Genomic DNA, 18,859 nt, shown 5'->3' on the forward strand with positions numbered 1-18,859 from the left:
AAAGAGGAGAGGGGAAAAGTTGGCTTAAAACTCAACGTTCAGAAAACTAAGATCATGGCATCTGGTTCCATCACTGCATGGCAAATAGATGGGGAAACAGTGGAAACAGTGACAGACTTTATTTTGGGGGGCTCCAAAATCACTGCAGATGGTGACTGCAGCCATGAAATGAAAAGACATTTTCTCCTTGGAAGAAAAGTTATGACCAACCTAAACAGCATATTAAAAAGCAGAGACATTACTTTGCCAACAAAGGTCTGTCTAGTTAAAGCTATTGTTTTTCCAGTAGTCATGTATGGATGTGAGAGTTGGACTATAAAGAAGGCTAAGCACCAAAGAATTGATACTTTTGAACTGTGTGTGGTGTTGGAGAAGACTCTTGAGAGGCCCTTGGACAGCAAAGAGATCCAACCAGTCCATCCTAACAGAAATCAGTCCTGAACATTCATTGGAAGGACTGGTGCTGAAGCTGAAACTCCAATACTCTGGCCACCTGATGCAAAGAACTGACTCATTTGAAAAGACCCCGATACTGGGAAAGGTTGAAAGCGGGAGGAGAAGGGGATGAGAGAGGATGAGATGGTTTTATGGCATCACCGACTCAATGGACATGAGTTTGAGTCAACTCTGGGAGTTGGTGATGGACAGGGAAGCCTGGTGTGCTACAGTCCATGAGGTCACCTTGAGTTGTACATGACTGAGTGACTGAACTGATCTGAATACACATTATAATCATCTTCATGTATTTCAGTATTTTCAGGTTCTCTATATTACACTTTGGGCTTCCCCAATGGCTCAGTGGCAAAGAAGCTGCCTGCAATGCAGCAGATGTTGGCGAAGGGCTTTTGATCCCCGGATGGGAAAGATCCCCTGGATGAGGAAATGGAAATCCATTCCAGTATTCTTGCTTGGAAAATCCCATGGACAGAGGAACCTGGCGGGATACAGTCTAAAAAGTCACAAAGAGTCAGGCATGACTAAGCACACACATACTATACTATATTTTCAAAATCAAAGTCAAATAAATGCTATGTGGTTGAATTAATGATACACTGATAAATACATTTATAGCTACTACAAAAATGAGGTTTTATAAATGCTATCTTCCGAAAGTTAGGTTTCCTTCCTACCTCTAACCTTCCCTCCCTCTCTCACTGCCTTCCTTTCTTTTTTTTTTTTTTTTTGTCTCTTAGGATTCTTCTTTTTCAAGCAAGGGAAAAAATCAAAAATTGATGTTAATGTTTTTTCATGCCTTATTATCTCTCTTTAGCAAGGAGGAGGTTAATTAGAAAGGCCAGTTTAGCAACAGCAGCAACAATGGAACCAAGAAGGTACTTTCTACAGGCACTGGAAGGCAGAGGCTCTCAGAATCCAAATACATGGGATTCCAAGTTCCATATATTTGAATACTGTCACTTTCCTAGGCTGTGATTTCCCTGTGTTTCTTATTAATAGGATTATTTGAAATATTAGTGCTCCCCAAGTGCATGAATATCAATAGCTTAGATAATTCCATGATCAGATCATTCATTCCCATAAACTTCTTAAATATGTGTCTATAATTGTAAAGCACTGAAGTATTAAGGCTCAGAATTTAATTAGATAATTCCCTAGAGAAGAGTTACTTTTCAGAGAGTAGTGCATGCCGAATTCATGGTACAGTGAATTACAATAGATATTTATCATAAAGAAGGTCTTGTCTACAAGACTAGTAGAAACATAAACTAAAGTGAATACCTATAACACTAGAGAAATACAAGACTGATCTTCTGCAGAGCACTGACTTTGAACGACAGATGTCAACAGTCTCTGTAGCACATGTGTAACTGATTTGTTCCTTCTGTTAGGCATGGTTTGAAAGATTTGTTCCTTTTTGTTGTTGTTGTTTTGCTTTGCTTTTTAGAAAGAGCTTATTTTCATGAAGAGGTATCTCCTATTATGTATAAAGGACAGTTCTAATTATGCCTAAATGAAAGTAAATGTAATTAAAGTTTCTGACCCCAAACATAAGACATAATAAGGATGTTGGCAATTAAAGGAAATAGTTAATTTAGGTATTTATTAGTCTATTGAATGTGCAAGATTAATTCAAACAGTAAGAAAACTATATTAAACAATTTTTAAATGTTTGTTTCCATTATTTATTGTTTTAGTTAAATATATATTTATATATGCATTATACTACTGGCTTTCCTACTACTGCAATTGTTAAATAATGAATGGACTAATACTTTCACTTGTCTTGGAATAATATATAAGGAAAACCTGATTTAAATGGTTAAAACTATTTATGATTTAGCATCACTTGGAATAGAGGGAAAAATAACTTTGTTTGATATGGGACATGTCATATACAAAATGATAATTCTTAACCATAAATTTTCTGATAATCAAAATTTCATAAAATCTAGACTGAATTATATTTTATAACACTAATTTTTTTTCTTCAGGAATATTTTCAAATTAATGGTATCCAAATGCATTCCATATTTATTTAGTTGACTATTTTTGAGAAACAATTTCTAAGAAGGAAATATAAAAATAAAATGCATAACCAGTAAGTCTGGAGAAATATAATAAATTCTACCCAAGTATTGCCAGTAATTAATACGAAATACAATTTCCATTTGTTTTCTAATTACTTAATTAGAATACAGCAGATATAATTGCAAATGAATTGATAAATAATTACGACAGATTGTAGAATAAACCTACGGAGATATGTAAGAACTCTCACAAAGTGGCAGTATGATCAAAAGACTAGGGGCTCTGGAGCTAGAAAGACAGGATTGAATGTGAGCTCTGCACCTGGGAAGAGGGACCCTTATTTAAGTCAGTTAGTTAACACCTCTAAGTCTCCCACCTTAGTAAAATATATCACTGACTAGGGAACAAGGATTTTGACAGGTTTAAATTGACAGACTTCTCATAAAGAGGCACTGTTCGAGTACTCAACAAAAGTTTGTTTCATCTACTAAAATCCCCTTCTGAAATAGGTGCTAAAAAAGAGGCAGGGAATAAATAGTAAAGGGAGTGTTCAGAGACATAATCCAACACCAAAAATCTATGTTTCAGATACAAATTTTTTATAGTCCAAATGTATAAACAGTGATGTATGCAGTGGAATGCTATGTAGTTGGGAAAATAAACCAGGTACTATTCTACTATCGAATAATATGGATATATTGCACAAACCTACTGGTGAGTAAAAGAAGACATACGCAAAACAGTATATACTGTATGAAAAAAAATATATATATATATAAAATTGAACTAAAATAATGTAGGTTGTTAACAGCTTGAACTGTGACTGGAGGTGTGTGGTGACTGGAAAGGAACACAGTAATGTTTTGCTTCTTAATCTGGGTGATAGTCATAGAGATATGCTCAGCTGTAAAACTTACTTAGACTATCCTCACCGTATGTCCATAAAATATAAGTATGAATAATCCGGACTTACCTGGTGGCTCAGAAGGTAAAAATCTGCCTGCAATGCAGGAGACCCCAGTTTGATCCCTGGGTCAGGAAGATCCCCTGGAGAAGGAAATGGCAACCCGTTCCAGTATTCTTGCCTGGAGAATTCCATGGACAAAGGAGTTTGGTGGGCTATATAGTCCATGGGGTCACAAAGAGCTGGACATGACTGACGGACTAATACTTTTATTTTCAATTTGAATATAAACTCACCTATTTTCCTCCAAATTCCATGCATTCCCCACTAAGCCATACCTAATTATAATATGGCAGAGTAAACATTAAGCATCAACCTTGAAGAGTAAATGATGCCAGAACAATGGCCAACATCAGAAGGGAACAACTGAACATTAAATCCAGGATTACATTATTTAGAAATACTAAATACTAAAAGAGAAAATGGCAAATTAACTTTCTTAAATGATATTTTCTCTAAATCACTGCCATATACATGGTTAAGCTCTGGCTACTTAGGTCTTTTCTCAAGTAGAGCTCTTGAATTTGAAGGAATCAGTTCTCTCTGAATCTTGAGCTTTATCAGAATCACCTGGAGGGCTTGTTACCGCAAGATCTTGGGTCCAATACCCACAGTTTCTGCTTCAGTGGGACTGGGAAGAGCCCAATAATTTACATTGCTAATAATTTTCAGGAGGTTCTGGTGCTGCTATTATGGGACTATATATTGAGAACTATTGTTCCTGGAAGAAAAACAAAGAATGAATCTTAAGTCATATTATGCAAATTTGGGGATTTCCTTTGTTTCTGTATGTACTTTCATTAATAAAATAATAGCAACTATTGTAAAGAGAAATGGTAAGGAATGAAGATATATAGGCAAAGACTTTGGCACTGAGTAGGCACAGTACAAAAAAGCAGGTATTTTAATTTTTATTTCTTGCCTTTCCTTTGTTTGAAATCTGAAAAGTCTTCAATAGGTGGAAGACACCAGTTCACTTAAAATCAGTGGTCTGTAAGCCTGGCTGACATGACAATCTCCTGAAGAGTTTCAAAATTCCAATGTTTGGGCTTTATGCCAAAACCATTAAATCAGGGTTCTGCAGGATAGAACTTAACCATCAATAATGTTTAAAACTCTCCAGGTGATTCTGATGTGTAGCCAAGATTGATAATCACGGTTTTAGTTTTACAAACACTTGACTGTTTACTATGTGCCATTCACTTCAGAAAACTCTATGGGCATTAAAATGAATGAAGTGAAATTCTTGACTTTAAGGGTCTTATAGTTTAGTCAAGGGCACATACACATAATGGATGTGTTCAATGCAATGACAGAAATATTGAGATGTGAGTATATACCAGATGCCATAAAGGCATAGAGAAGTGCAACTGACCCTTGCCCAGCACTTTAAGGAAAAGTTTACTTGAGGTTCAGGCTTATTAATTCATAAATTATGTTTCTATTCACTCTTTATTTTTTTTTCCTCGAGTAACAGTGTGTCAAGCTTTGTGTTAGACACAATTATGATTCTCAGTCGCTCAGTCGTGTCTGACCCTTTGTGACCCCATAGACTGTAGCCCGCCAGGCTCCCCGGTCCATGAGATTTCCCAAGCAAGAACACTGGAGCGGGTTGCCATTTCCTTCTCCAGGGGATCTTCCTGATCCAGGGATCAAACCCAAGTCTTCTGCATTGAAGGCAGATTCTTTACCACTGAGCCACCTGGGAAACCCCTTAGACACATTTATAATTGTGATAAATTCTGCAAAGGAAAGGAAGAGTATCATGAAAACTAAGATCATGGCATCTGGTCCTATCACTTCATGGCAAAAAGATGGGGAAACAATGGAAACAGTGATAGATTTATCTTGGGGGGGGGGCTCCAAAATCACTGCAGATGGTGACTGCAGCCATTAAATTAAAAGACACTTGCTCCTTGGAAGAAAAGTTATGACCAAACTAGACAGCATGTTAAAAAGCAGAGCCATGTTTTGCCAAAAAGGTCCATCTCTTCAAAGCTATGGTTTTTCCAGTAGTCATGTATGGATGTGAGAATTGGACTATAAAGAAAGCTGAGCACCAAAGAATTGATGCTTTTGAACTGTGGTGTTGAAGACTCTTGAGAGTCCCTTGAACAGCAGAGAGATCCAACCAGTCCATCCTAACAGAAATCAGTCTTGAATATTCACTGGAAGGACTGATGCTGAAGCTGACACTCCAATATTTTGGCCACCTGATGCAAAGAACTGACTCATTTGAAAAGATCCTGATCCTGGGAAAGATTGAAGGTGGGAGGAGAAGGAGATGACAGAGGATGAGATGGTTTGATGGCATCACCTACTCAATGGACATGAGTTTGAGTAAGCTCCGGAAGTTGGTGATGGACAGCGAAACCTGGCATGCTGCAGTCCATGGAGTTGCAAAGAGTCAGACACGACTGAGCAATTGAACTGAACTGAATTGATCAAGTCAGAGAAGGTCTGGAACAGCCTGTATGTTTAAGGCACACATGATTGAATGGGTATCTAAAGAATAAGTAAAAATTATCAATATGAAGAAAAGGGACAGGAACTTGTTCTAGGCAGAAGAGTAGTGAAAGCCCCAAGATGGGAGGGAGCATGGTGATTTGAAGAAATAAAGGAAATCCAGAAGTGCGGAGAGCAAGGGATAGGGGGTGGGTAGGTTGTGGAAAATGAGGTTAAAACAGCAGGCAGGACCTTGTGCATTGTGTTATGACTTCTTTATCCCAAAAGCCTCAGGAAGATTTTAAACAGAGAATGACAGGTTTTTTAATTTATTTTTTAGGATCAGTTTAGCTTGAGTGTAGGAAATCAAAGGAAGAAAAGGGACTTCCTTAATGGTTCATTGGTTAAGACTCCATGCTTTCACAGCACACAGAATAGGTCAGTCCTTGGTCAGGGCAACTAAGATCCTGCATGCAGCATGGTGTGCCCAAAAAAATAGGGGGAAAAAATGAGGAAGAAGAGTGATTAAAGGAAAACCTGCTAAGGCTATGACATTCCTTCCAACAAGAGATGGTGTAAGCATATTATTCACCCATTTCTTTTAATTGAAATATATTCCATATATCATTGTGTAAGTCTAATGAGTACATGTTAGTTTATATATTGTAATATGACTGCCACTGTAGCAATGATTAGCACCTCTATCACATTACATAATTACACTTTCTTTTTAGTCCTTGGAATAATTAAGTTTTAGTCTCTTAGCAAGTTTGATAATTATCATATAATATTACTGTCTATATGTGCATTATAATCTCTAGGGTTTACTTACTACTCCTTGTAAGGTTATCTCCTAAAATAACATCTTTCCTGCTCTCCCATCTGCCATTCCCCGGTGAATATCATTGTATTCTGTTTTTACAAGGTAGCATTATTTAAATTCTACATTTAAGTGATACCATTTGTCTTTCTCTATTTGTCTTTCAGTATTTGTCTTTCTCTCCAGGCTCTTTATTCTTCTGTACCCCATCCTTCAGACAAGGACACAGATGTGAGAAACCAGACAGGAAAACTCTTGCTGAGTTACTGTAGAGTAATCAGTGTTCATAATGATTGCCATGAGCCAAGGAAAAAAGCATTTAGTGAGTTCTCTTTCTTTGGTCTAATAACACAGAAAATATACCATTTATCTCAACTACTGCTGCATTCCAAAAATAGCACCAGATAAACTCAATAATCTGATATATGAGATGACGTATTTTAGCTTTATTTTCCCTTTTATTATGCAAGTTTAATATCTTCTTTTTTCAAAAAAAAGGAAAAAATGTCAAAGATTATCTGACTCCATGCCATTTTCTCCAGAATTTCAGGAATATTACCTAAAGATTTATAAGTTTGATTTGCTTTGGAGTCCGTTTACATGTAAATAGGGTCACTAACTGTGATGTCTACAGGGGTCGATTGTTCCTGCAAGTTGTGACAAGCCTTCTGGGAAAGAGAAAAATCAAACAATCTGAAAGATTCCCTGCCATCACTAAAGCACTCCAGCAGGGACACTGAAGCTTAAGCTCTACCATCACCAGTAGACTTCTCCTTTGGAAAGGGGTAAAGGGAATAACTATAACCCTAACACTCTAAAGGATCATAAGATCACCCCAATGTGCCTGTGCAGAGGGCAATCTTCTCAAAAAATCAGTCTCTACCTCCCTACAGTAAGACTCATCTTCTTTCCCCCACTTATCTACCTATTTTTCCATAAATAGGTATAATATGTATCTTAGAGCCTCTGCTGCTGCTGCTGCTAAGTCACTTCAGTTGTGTCCGATTCTGTGCAACCCCATAGACAGCAGCCACCCAGGCTCCCCCGTCCCTGAGATTCTCCAGGCAAGAACACTGGAGTGTGTTGCCATTTCCTTCTCCAATGCATGAAAGTGAAAAGTGAAAGTAGAGTCGCTCAATTGTGTCCGACCCTCAGCAATCCAGTGAACTGCAGCTTTCCAGGCTCTTCATCCATGGGATTTTCCAGGTAAGAATACTGGAGTGGGGTGCCATTGCCTTCTCAATAGAGCCTCTACCACACTGTAAAATTCTTACAGCCAAACAGCATTCATCTTGATGTGCCTACTGATTACCACAATGAGAATAGAACATTCTCCAATTTTATGGTGCAGAATAATGACCTAGGAACCATGTTACATGCCCAAACCATGAGAAACATTCATCTGGTCAGAAAAAAAAAAAAAAAAAAGTGACTTCTTCAGTTCAGTTCAGTCACTCAGTCGTATCCGACTCTTTGCGACCCCATGAATTGCAGCACACCAGGCCTCCCTGTCCATCACCAACTCCTGGAGTTCACTCAGACTCACGCCCATCGAGTCAGTGATGCCATCCAGCCATCTCATCCTCTGTCGTCCCCTTCTCCTCCTGCCCCCAATCCCTCCCAGCATCAGAGTCTTTTCCAATGAGTCAACTCTTCGCATGAGGTGGCCAAAGTACTGGAGTTTCAGCTTTAGCATCATTCCTTCCAAAGAAATCCCAGGGCTGATCTCCTTTAGAATGGACTGGTTGGATCTCCTTGTAGTCCAAGGGACTCTCAAGAGTCTTCTCCAACACCACAGTTCAAAAGCATCAATTCTTTGGCGCTCAGCCTTCTTCACAGTCCAACTCTCACATCCATACATGACCACTGGAAAAACCAGAGCCTTGACTACATGGACCTTTGTTGGTAAAGGAATGTCTCTGCTTTTCAATATGCTATCTAGGTTGGTCATAACTTTCCTTCCAAGGAGTAAGCGTCTTTTAATGTCATGGCTGCAGTCACCATCTGCAGTGATTTTGGAGCCCAAAAAAATAAAGTCTGACACTGTTTCCACTGTTTCGCCATCTATTTCCCATGAAGTGATGGGACCGGATGCCATGATCTTCGTTTTCCAAATGTTGAGCTTTAAGCCAACTTTTTCACTCTCCTCTTTCTATTTCATCAAGAGGCTTTTTAGTTTTCCTTCACTTTCTGCCATCAGGGTGGTGCCATCTGCATATCTGAGATTATTGACATTTCTTCTGGCAATCTTGATTCCACCTTGAGCTTCTTCCAGCCCAGCATTTCTCATGATGTACTCTGCATGTAAGTTAAATAAGCAGGGTGACAGTATACAGCCTTGACATACTCCTTTTCCTATTTGGAACCAGTCTGTTGTTCCATGTCCAGTTCTAACTGTTGCTTCCTGACCTGCATACAGGTTTCTCAAGAGGCAGGTCAGGTGGTCTGGTATTCCCATCTCTTGAAGAATTTTCCACAGTTTGTTCTGATCCACACAGTCAAAGGCTTTGGCATAGTCAATAAAGCAGAAATAGATGTTTTTCTGGAACTCTCTTGCTTTTTCGATGATCCAGCAACTTCTTACTTTGTTGAAATTACCTTTTTGATATTGTGGAAGTAAAATAAGGGGTTGGCTCAAAAGTTTGTTCGAGTTTTTCCGTAAGATGTTAGGAAAAACCCAAACAAACTTCTTGGCCATGCCAATAATGCTGGAACTAGCATTCATATTATCATATTTGAGTTAATTAATAGTCAAGCATCTCAAGGGAAAAGATTTAGCCCAAGTTCAATAAAAATTGACATTGATACAAAAATGAATATTATTTTGGCTTCTTTGCAAAGACTAAAACATTATTGGTTTATATTTACATGATCTTCTTGATACAGATTCTTAAAAAAGTGTCCATAACCCTATATTATTAATCATAGTTGCTTTGTGTCTATGGATAATTATTGTCTGTTAAAATAGTACAAGTTAACATGAAAAAAAGTCTAAGAAAGAATCATACTCTTCATAGCTTAGATGCCAACTTAAGCTCTAAATAAAGCATTTCAAAGTCAGTAACATAGTGTTTCAACAGATGACACACGGAAGGACTCAGTTGTTGACTGAGAACATACTTTCTAAATTTGGCCTACACTCAATTATTGACATTTGACTCCAATTGAGGACATTAGTAGAGAAGGAAAACTAAATAAGCTCTCCCCATTAAGACCCCCATACTCCAAAATAACAACGCTACATCCTGTATATCAGTGAAACTCTCTCACAGAATCCTAGAGGCAGGATTATCAACATGTGAGATTTTTCTCTACACCAGGAAATTTTTCAGGATAGTAGATTTGAGTAACTTTGAGAAGAATTAAAAATCAAAGACATTACTTTACCAACAAAGGTCCATCTAGTCAGAGCTATGGTTTTTCCAGTAGTCATGTATGGATGTGAGAGTTGGACTATAAAGAAAGCTGAGCACCAAAGAATCGATGCTTTTGAACTGTGGTGTTAGAGAAGACTCTTGAGAGCCCCTTGGACTGCAAGGAGATCCAACCAGTCTATCCTAAACATCAATCCTGAATATTCTTTGGAAGGACTGATGCTGAAGCTGAAACTCCAACAATTTGGCCACATGATACAAAGAACTGACTCACTGGAAAAGACCCTGATGCTGGGAAAGATTGAAGGCAAGAGAAGGGGACGACAGAGGATGAGATGGTTGGATGGTAATACTGACTCAATGGACATGAGTTTGAGTAAGCTCTGGGAGTTGGTGATGGACAGGGAAGCCTGGTGTGCTGCAGTCCATGGGGTCGCAAAGAGTCAGACACGACTGAGTGACTGAACTTAACTGAGAAGTATTCGTATTTTCCCTTTCTTCCGTATTGTTATGGGAAAACTGAAGACGTGTGTAGCACTCATGACAGTTTACTGTGTTGGGTGGTTTTCTCATAATACATTGAAAATGTCTCTGTGGAGTTTTCCATTTGGGGAAGATTGGTTTTGATCACGTTCACTGATAAGAAAGATAGGTCTTTCCATTATTAATATCATTAGAAGGAGAGGTTTTTGATCACTTGTCACCATAAACAGTTACAAGTAAAACAGAATGAATGTTTACACACAAAATGTACACAAATAAAAAAATATAATTACATATTTAACATATTGGTGAGCAGTTCTCTAAGCCTACAAAGAAAGTCAACATAACAAAGTGAAAAATAAATTTAATCACAAAATTCAAGATTTATTTAAGTCAGAAAAATAATTAAAGCCAAAAAATTGTTGATGTATTTAAGTAAATGGTAATAAAATTAATAATTGAATTATACACACGAATGTTTAAACAATACTAAGACTAGAAAAGATAAATGGAGTAAATAAAATATTATTCACAATAAAACTAAAGAAAAACCCTGAGAATAATAGCTAAATTTTTATTTAAATACATACTAAAATGTATGTGTATATTTATAGTGTTTATATGGATACAAATATATGGATATATATTGAGTATACTTACTTTAATATATGATTATATAAATATACTCAAGAGACTACAGTCACAAGAAACATGCCTAGGCAGATGGATTTGCTTGACTAAAATACTAGATCATAATGGATAAAATTTGGGGGTTTGAGTATACTTCATGTGTAGTGTAGGGTAAGGGAGTTAGAGAAGGAGAGGTTCGGAAAAAGAACGATACCAACACTTTACAGGGACAGATCACCTTTAATGAGGCAAGAAGGGGCACCAGTCAGAGTAGTGAGCTGCTGCACTAACCCAAGAAAAGAGTAAGTATATATAGGCACATATGTGGAAATCTACTGTCTTAAGAGGGTCTGTTCTTCTCCAAGGTTGTTTGAAGTAGTTATCTCTTAAATGGCTGGGGCAAGGAATTCTGGAGATCTGCCACAGGCTGAGACCGGCTGGGAGCTGGGCTTAATCAATCTAAATGTCCATTTTCTTTCTAGGGGTGAGAGAGTTCTTTGTTTTGCATACAATGGTGGGGAGGATCTGGAGGGGAATTTTAACTCCAGGCTATTTTGAGCCATGTAACTTTCCTTCATGTAGGATGAATATGAAATATTTGGGGACTATGTTAGCCGTCCTCTAAATTGGTCTCCCCAAGTCCTCATCATCTGGTAGTCCTTTCCAGCACTGAATTAGACCTGACTCATGTGACAAAAAAAAAAAAAAAAAAAAGTGAAAGTAACAGATATTTCCATCTTTATCTTCTGCTTACTCACCCTGGGACAATCCCAGTACCACATCATGGGGACACACAAGTTGCACTGAAACGAGTTTCATGTGGAGAAACCTGAGGCCTCATGCCATCAGCAAGCACTAGTTAATCGAGCTCTACCTTGGCTATGTATCTTACAGCCTCAGTCAAGCCATCAGATGATTGCAGCCCCAGCTGATACCTGATTGCAACATCATTAAAGCAAGAACCATCCACCTAAGCCAATCCCCAGTTCCTTATACACAAAAACAACTGTGAAAAAAGTTTTTTTTTTTTTTTCAAAGTCACTAAGTTTCAGGTAATTTATTGCATAGTAAAATAAAACTAATACAGATGGTGTATAATGTAGGTGTGATGTGTGTGGGTATGTGTGTGTGATGTGTGTGGGTATGTGTGGGTGTAAATGCATCCAATTAGTAGTTAGGCTGTATAGAATCTATGAATTTAATAATTAGTCCATATTTAAGATAAAGTTCTTTGTTAGTAAAGATGGTAATATAGCAGATTATGCATTGCCTAAGGGCAGTATAAATCACACAACTATTTGGAAAACATTTTTTCAATATATAACAAGACCCTTAAAATATTTTCTATCTGAACCCCTATTTCAATCAAAAATAATTATTTGAAATATATCAACCACTTAAATATAAGGAATGAAACTATAAAACTCTCAGAAGAAATCCTAAGGTTAAAATTTCATGACCTTGAATTTGGCAATGTATTCTTAGACATAGTAACAAAAAGCATGTGTAATAAGATAAAAAAATAGATAAATCATACTTCATCATAATTTTTAAATGTATACACCAAAGGACATTATCAAAAAAGTGAAAAGACAATATACTGAGTAGAAGAAAATATTTGCAAGCCTTATGTTTGATAATGGTCTGCTATCTAGAATGTCTGAATAGCTCTCAAACTCAACTACAATAAGAAAAAAAAAAGGTAACAGATATGAATAAGCATTTCTCCAAAGAAGAAACCACAAAAGGCACACAAGCATATTAAAATACACTTAACATCATTAGTCTGATTATGGAGGTTAACACCTAAACCACAATGATATACCAATTAGGATGGCTATAATAAGAAGAATGGAAAATAACAACAACTGGTGAGGACTCAGACAAATGGGTACATTTTACACATTGCCAGTATGAATGTAAAATGGTGCAGCAACTTTAGAAAGCTGTTTAGTGGTTTCTCAAAAAGATAAACAGAATTATCATTTTAGCCAGTGATTCTACACCTCAATATATTTACCGCCAAAGATAAAAATATGTAATCAAAAAACTTCTTGTGCACAAATGTTCACAGAAGCACTATTTATAATGGTCAAAAGGTGAGGGAAAAAAAGCCAAATGACCTTCCATGGATGAATGGATAAAGAAACATGGTACCTACATATAATGAAATAGTATTCAACCATAAAAATAATGAAGTATTAACATATATTATAATTCAGATAAACCTAAAAAAATAGGTGGAAGAAACAAGATGAAAGGTCATATACTCCATGATTCCATTCACGTAAAATATCCAAAATAAGTGAATTCTTAGGTAGAAATTAGATTCATGATTATCAGAGCATAGGGTAGGGAAGAATGAGGAATTACTGATTAATGGGAATAAGATTTTCTTTTGGGATGATTAAAATTTTTTGGAACCAAATAGAGAGTGTTTGAACAGTATTGTGAATGTATTAAATACCCCTGAATTGTACATTTTAATATAGTTAATTTTGTTAACTATTATGAATTTCAGTTCAGTTAAAATTTTGTTATATCTTTTCCTTCATAAACTCCTTTTATAAAAATGGATTCCATAAAATATTAATTCAAGAAAAGGGGGATACACTCAAAAACAGTTTCAAAACTGCCTAAAACAATGTTTTATATATGATAATTTCTGTTTCTCTACTTTTTATATATAGGGAGATAAAGGGATTAAAACATTCCATAATAATTTGAGTGGATGTGTTTGGGTTGGTTGGAATTTATATGAACCTTTTCCCTCTTTCTATTAATGGGCATTATCTGTAAGTGCACACACTGACAGATACACCAGGTAATCACAGCATTTAATTTCTTTAAAACCAATGATCCCAAATTGCCATCTCAGGGTACACCATGGTTTCTATTAAATTGTCTTTAATTTGGATTCAAAAAAACTTACAGGTTTATTTCTTTTTCCTCACTAAATTGTCAGTCTCTGGGCTAGTCTGAATTGACTGCTATACCTCAAAGACTTAATGTTGCTTCTAAGAAGCCTCCTGTAGTCTGCCCACCTGGAATGTTTTTCTATTCATCCTTACCTATTTGACTCTGAGAGCCCAACCCATGCTTCCCTCTCTATCATGAGTATCTTGAATGGAATTTTTTCTATTGTTTAATATCATCAAGCCTATAACACATCCTTCAAAGGCTGTATGTGGACATAAGTGTTTGAGTGGTATCACCTGTAACTGTGTGTTTCTTAAAGGAGAAGCTTCAATCTTGTGTGTGCCTATAGGTGCACATGCCACACCCTGCAGAATGTATAGTCCAGGAGTTTGTACTTAATAGATGATGAATAAATAAGAATATATGAATGAAGTATAGAAGATTATGAAATTTCATTTGATCATTTTTTACTTATTAAAGTGAGCTTCCTCTCACTTTCAAAGACTGTGTCAATAAAATATCTTCATTCTTTCTGAAATTAAGCAAAAATATAAAATGGGGTTATTAAGATTGATCTATAGGTATCTTTTTGGTGTTAAGTATATTTTCACATAATTCTGATATATTTTGGCTAGTATCCAAAGTCAACCTAATTTTGCATATTACATTCCAGAGTAGCTAAGTGTGACCAGTTAATATACAGTTTAAGAAAATTCTCCTAGCTATAGATATGAAATATTTTCTGCTATGTATTTTCTATAAGTTTTATAGATTAAAATTTTACATTTAAATCCATAATACATTTTGAGATTTTACATAATGTGAAACTTAAGTCAATGTATTTATGGGGCTTTTGCTTGCTTGATTTGCCCATGGATGTCCAATTGCTTCAGGACCACTTGTTGAAAGTACTATCTTTCTGTCACTGAATTGCTTGTGTACTTCTGTCAAAAGTCAGTTAGGCAGATTTGGATGTGTCTGTTTTTGAGTTCTATTTTCTGTTTCATTCATCTGTGTATTTATCCTTCTGCTAGTTCTATATGTCTTTAATTATGGTAGTTACTGAAAGCTATGTAGCAGTCATTTTAATTAAAACTCTTTAGATAAATATTATTTAAAAAACTTGGGGACACTGTATTATTTTTGCTTCTGAAACGAGCATTTTTCCTCAATGGTTTTCAAAATTTCAATGAATAGAACACAGAACAAAGGTGAAGGAAAAGGGTCAAATTTTTTAACATAAAAAAAATGTCTGATTACAATCTCCTTGCCTTTTGAAGTATAAATTACTTTTTTTTAAATAAGAAACATAAACTTGTCTAAAAGTATAGCATATGTATATTTCAAAAGACTAAAACCATCAAGGAGAGGGTTCTTTGAACTGTAAACTGTCATGTGCTCAAAGGCTTTCAATGCATTATATGAAGCTTTCTGCTTTAAGTCTATAAATTTTTATTATCTGCCTTAAACCACACAAAACTTCCTTGAATAATTTCCAATCATTTATTCTCTAAAGAATCCAATCTGCTGAACGGCCTTCTCAACATTTACTTTGCTTTTTAACAATGCGAATTATATCTAAGTATAAGATACTCCACAACCATGCATATTACTCTAATTGTGCTATAGAGCTGACATGGGATAATGAAATGCTAATTGCAGTTAGAACATTTTATTTATTCAGAATTGATTCTTTGCCTTATCCCACTTTCAGAATTTTCTGCAACTGTAGGGTTATGCTCAAACACCAACAAAGAATCCATTGACAATAAACTGAATCAATGTTTTCACCAGTCCCCTCCAACAATACACACTGCAGCTCAGGGAACAGCTATTAGGAAATTCCTTAATCCACATATACATATGACAGTTAAGTAGATATTAAGCCTTATGTGGGAATATCAAAAGCTACCATTTTTTGGATTTCCTGAGTTCTGCCACACTCCCCACTAAAAGAGACGGCCTTGTATCTAGCCAGTACCTAGCAGATTGCTCCAGTAATTTACTAGCTAGGTATGAAAGAAAGGACACTATCACCAAAATTCTCTTGTGCCATCTTAGTCATCAATAATCACCAGTAGCTATTGGATATGCCAAATTTTCTCTAGTTGAGTAGATGACATGAAAAACTATGAACTGTTACCTGAGTGAACCACAAATAAAACATTTTTGCAAAGAAGTTCATTCCTTTACCTGTTTGACATCATATGCCAGAAGAACATATTTCAAATCTGGTGAAACTGAATGTCTTGATGCTTTGAAGGTTACCTGAAAGTAAAAAGAAACAATTATTTTAAAATGTTTAATAATAGAAAGGTTAATAAGCATTTAGATATGTAAATATTAAAAATATCTCCATTATCCTCATAATACTGTAAAATAAGCACCCTCATTCACACTTTAAGTCTAAATAGTCATGCACACAGATGGACATAAAAACTTGGAAGAGCCTATATTAGACATTTCATTAAGAAAAATATTTGCCCTATATGTCCCCTACATTTTAACATTATAGACTAAGTTAATATTTTCATTATAGAAACAAAAGCAAAACATCATTGAATTTCTTCAAAGTAATCAAAATGCTTTTATATTTGCATGCTGGATTAGTCAAAAGGAAAAGAAATAGTGGCCTTCTGTGGTGTCATGATATTCTGTCTTTGCACTTTAGTTTTATCACTGGTTATATATTTATATTTTTGAAAAGACATATATTAAAGACAAAATCTCCTTAAAGAAAACTCCCAGAGTGGAGCAGATTTAGACACAAATGTTTTAATTATCTTGATTACCATATATATATATATATATGTATGTATATATATATATGGCATATACAGCTTCCTGGTGGCTTAGACGGTAAAGAGTCCTCCTAGATGTGGGGGACCTGGGTTCAATCCCTGGATTAGGAAGATCCCTTGGAGAAGGGAATGGCTGCCCACTTCAGCATTCTTGCCTGGAGAATTCCATGCACAGAGGAGCCAGGTGGGCTACAGTCCATGGGATCGCAGAGTCGGACACGACTGAGTGACTTTCAAATTCATACAAACTTGAAATGTGTTTATATGGTATATAAACAACTATGATACAAATGTTCTATTTTGAGCCCTTAATTTTACCATTGAATAGATCTGATGTTGAAAAGAATTGAAAATAAGGTGAAGGATAAATAGAGAGTGGGGAAATTGTTTTATTTGAAGTAGAGTTTATATGTAACTTCAAATCTAGAGAAGGCAAGGAAATTGAGTTGACACATCAAAAGCCTACAAAATACAAACAAAAAAATAAATTCTATATGGATTTTAAGCAAACTAATTTTTAATGGTTTTTGCAGAGAAATACATGTATAAATAATTGTATACAGGGCAGTTTCCACAACAGTTCTCCAAGAAAAAACAAAAAAACGATGAAGTCAAGGTTTTAGTACTTACAAATTTTCAACATATTGGAAAGGATAGGAAACTCAAACTAACCAATATTTGGCAAACTGTGGTATAATAGAAATATATAGTTGGCCTTTTTTCCTGGATCCTGACACAGAGCTTCTAAAATGCTTGGGGGACTTCCCTGGTGGTCTGATAGTTGATACTCCAGGTTTCCTCTGCAGTGGGCATGGGTTTGATCTGTTTGGAAAACTAAGAACCCATATACCCTGCAGCACCACCAGATAAATAAATAATTGAAATCTCTTAAAAATGATTTAAACAATAAAATCCTTGGAATTTCTTGAGTGATAGAAGGGTCTTTTGTTATTGATATCATTAGAAGGAGAGGTTTTTGATCACTTGTCACCATAAACAGTTACAAGTAAAACAGAATGAATGTTTACACACAAAATGTATACAAATAAAAAAATATAATTACATATTTAACATATTGGTGAGCAGTTCTCTAAGCCTACAAAGAAAGTCAACATAACAAAGTGAAAAATAAATTTAATCACAAAATTCAAGATTTATTTAAGTCAGAAAAATAATTAAAGCCAAAAAATTGTTGATGTATTTAAGTAAATGGTAATAAAATTAATAATTGAATTATACACACGAATGTTTAAACAATACTAAGACTAGAAAAGATAAATGGAGTAAATAAAATATTATTCACAATAAAACTAAAGAAAAAACCCTGAGAATAATAGCTAAATTTTTATTTAAATACATACTAAAATGTATGTGTATATTTATAGTGTTTATATGGATACAAATATATGGATATATATTGAGTATACTTACTTTAATATATGATTATATAAATATACTCAAGAGACTACAGTCACAAGAAACATGCCTAGGCAGATGGATTTGCTTGACTAAAATACTAGATCATAATGGATAAAATTTGGGGTTTGAGTATACTTCCACTTTGACCATATATAATAAAAGTTAATGAGATGACTAGATATAAACATCTGAATGCAGAGTTCCAAAGAATAGCAAGAAGAGATAAGAAAGCATTCTTCAGTGATCAATGCAAAGAAATAGAGGAAAACAACAGAATGGGAAAGACTAGAGATCTCTTCAAGAAAATCAGAGATACCAAAGGAACATTTCACGCAAAGATGAGCTCGATAAAGGACAGAAATGGTATGGACCTAACAGAAGCAGAAGATATTAAGAAGAGATGGCAAGAATACACAGAAGAACTGTACAAAAAAGATCTTCATGACCCAGATAATCACAATGGTGTGATCACTGACCTAGAGCCATATATCCTGGAATGTGAAGTCCAGTGGGCCTT

General features: G+C 35.5%; 1 protein-coding gene across 1 annotated transcript in view; it reads right to left on the reverse strand.

The window, feature by feature from the left end:
• DPP10 (dipeptidyl peptidase like 10) overlaps positions 1–18,859 on the reverse strand; it is an 800,722-nt gene that overhangs the window by 346,992 nt on the left and 434,871 nt on the right. Inside the window, exon 5 of the mRNA XM_005898074.2 lies at positions 16,316–16,390. Within this exon, the coding sequence (XP_005898136.1) occupies positions 16,316–16,390 (75 nt within the window). The remainder of the gene's footprint in view (positions 1–16,315; positions 16,391–18,859) is intronic.

This window comes from Bos mutus, chromosome 2, assembly GCF_027580195.1.
Source record: "Bos mutus isolate GX-2022 chromosome 2, NWIPB_WYAK_1.1, whole genome shotgun sequence".
NCBI classification, from domain to species: Eukaryota; Metazoa; Chordata; class Mammalia; order Artiodactyla; family Bovidae; genus Bos; species Bos mutus.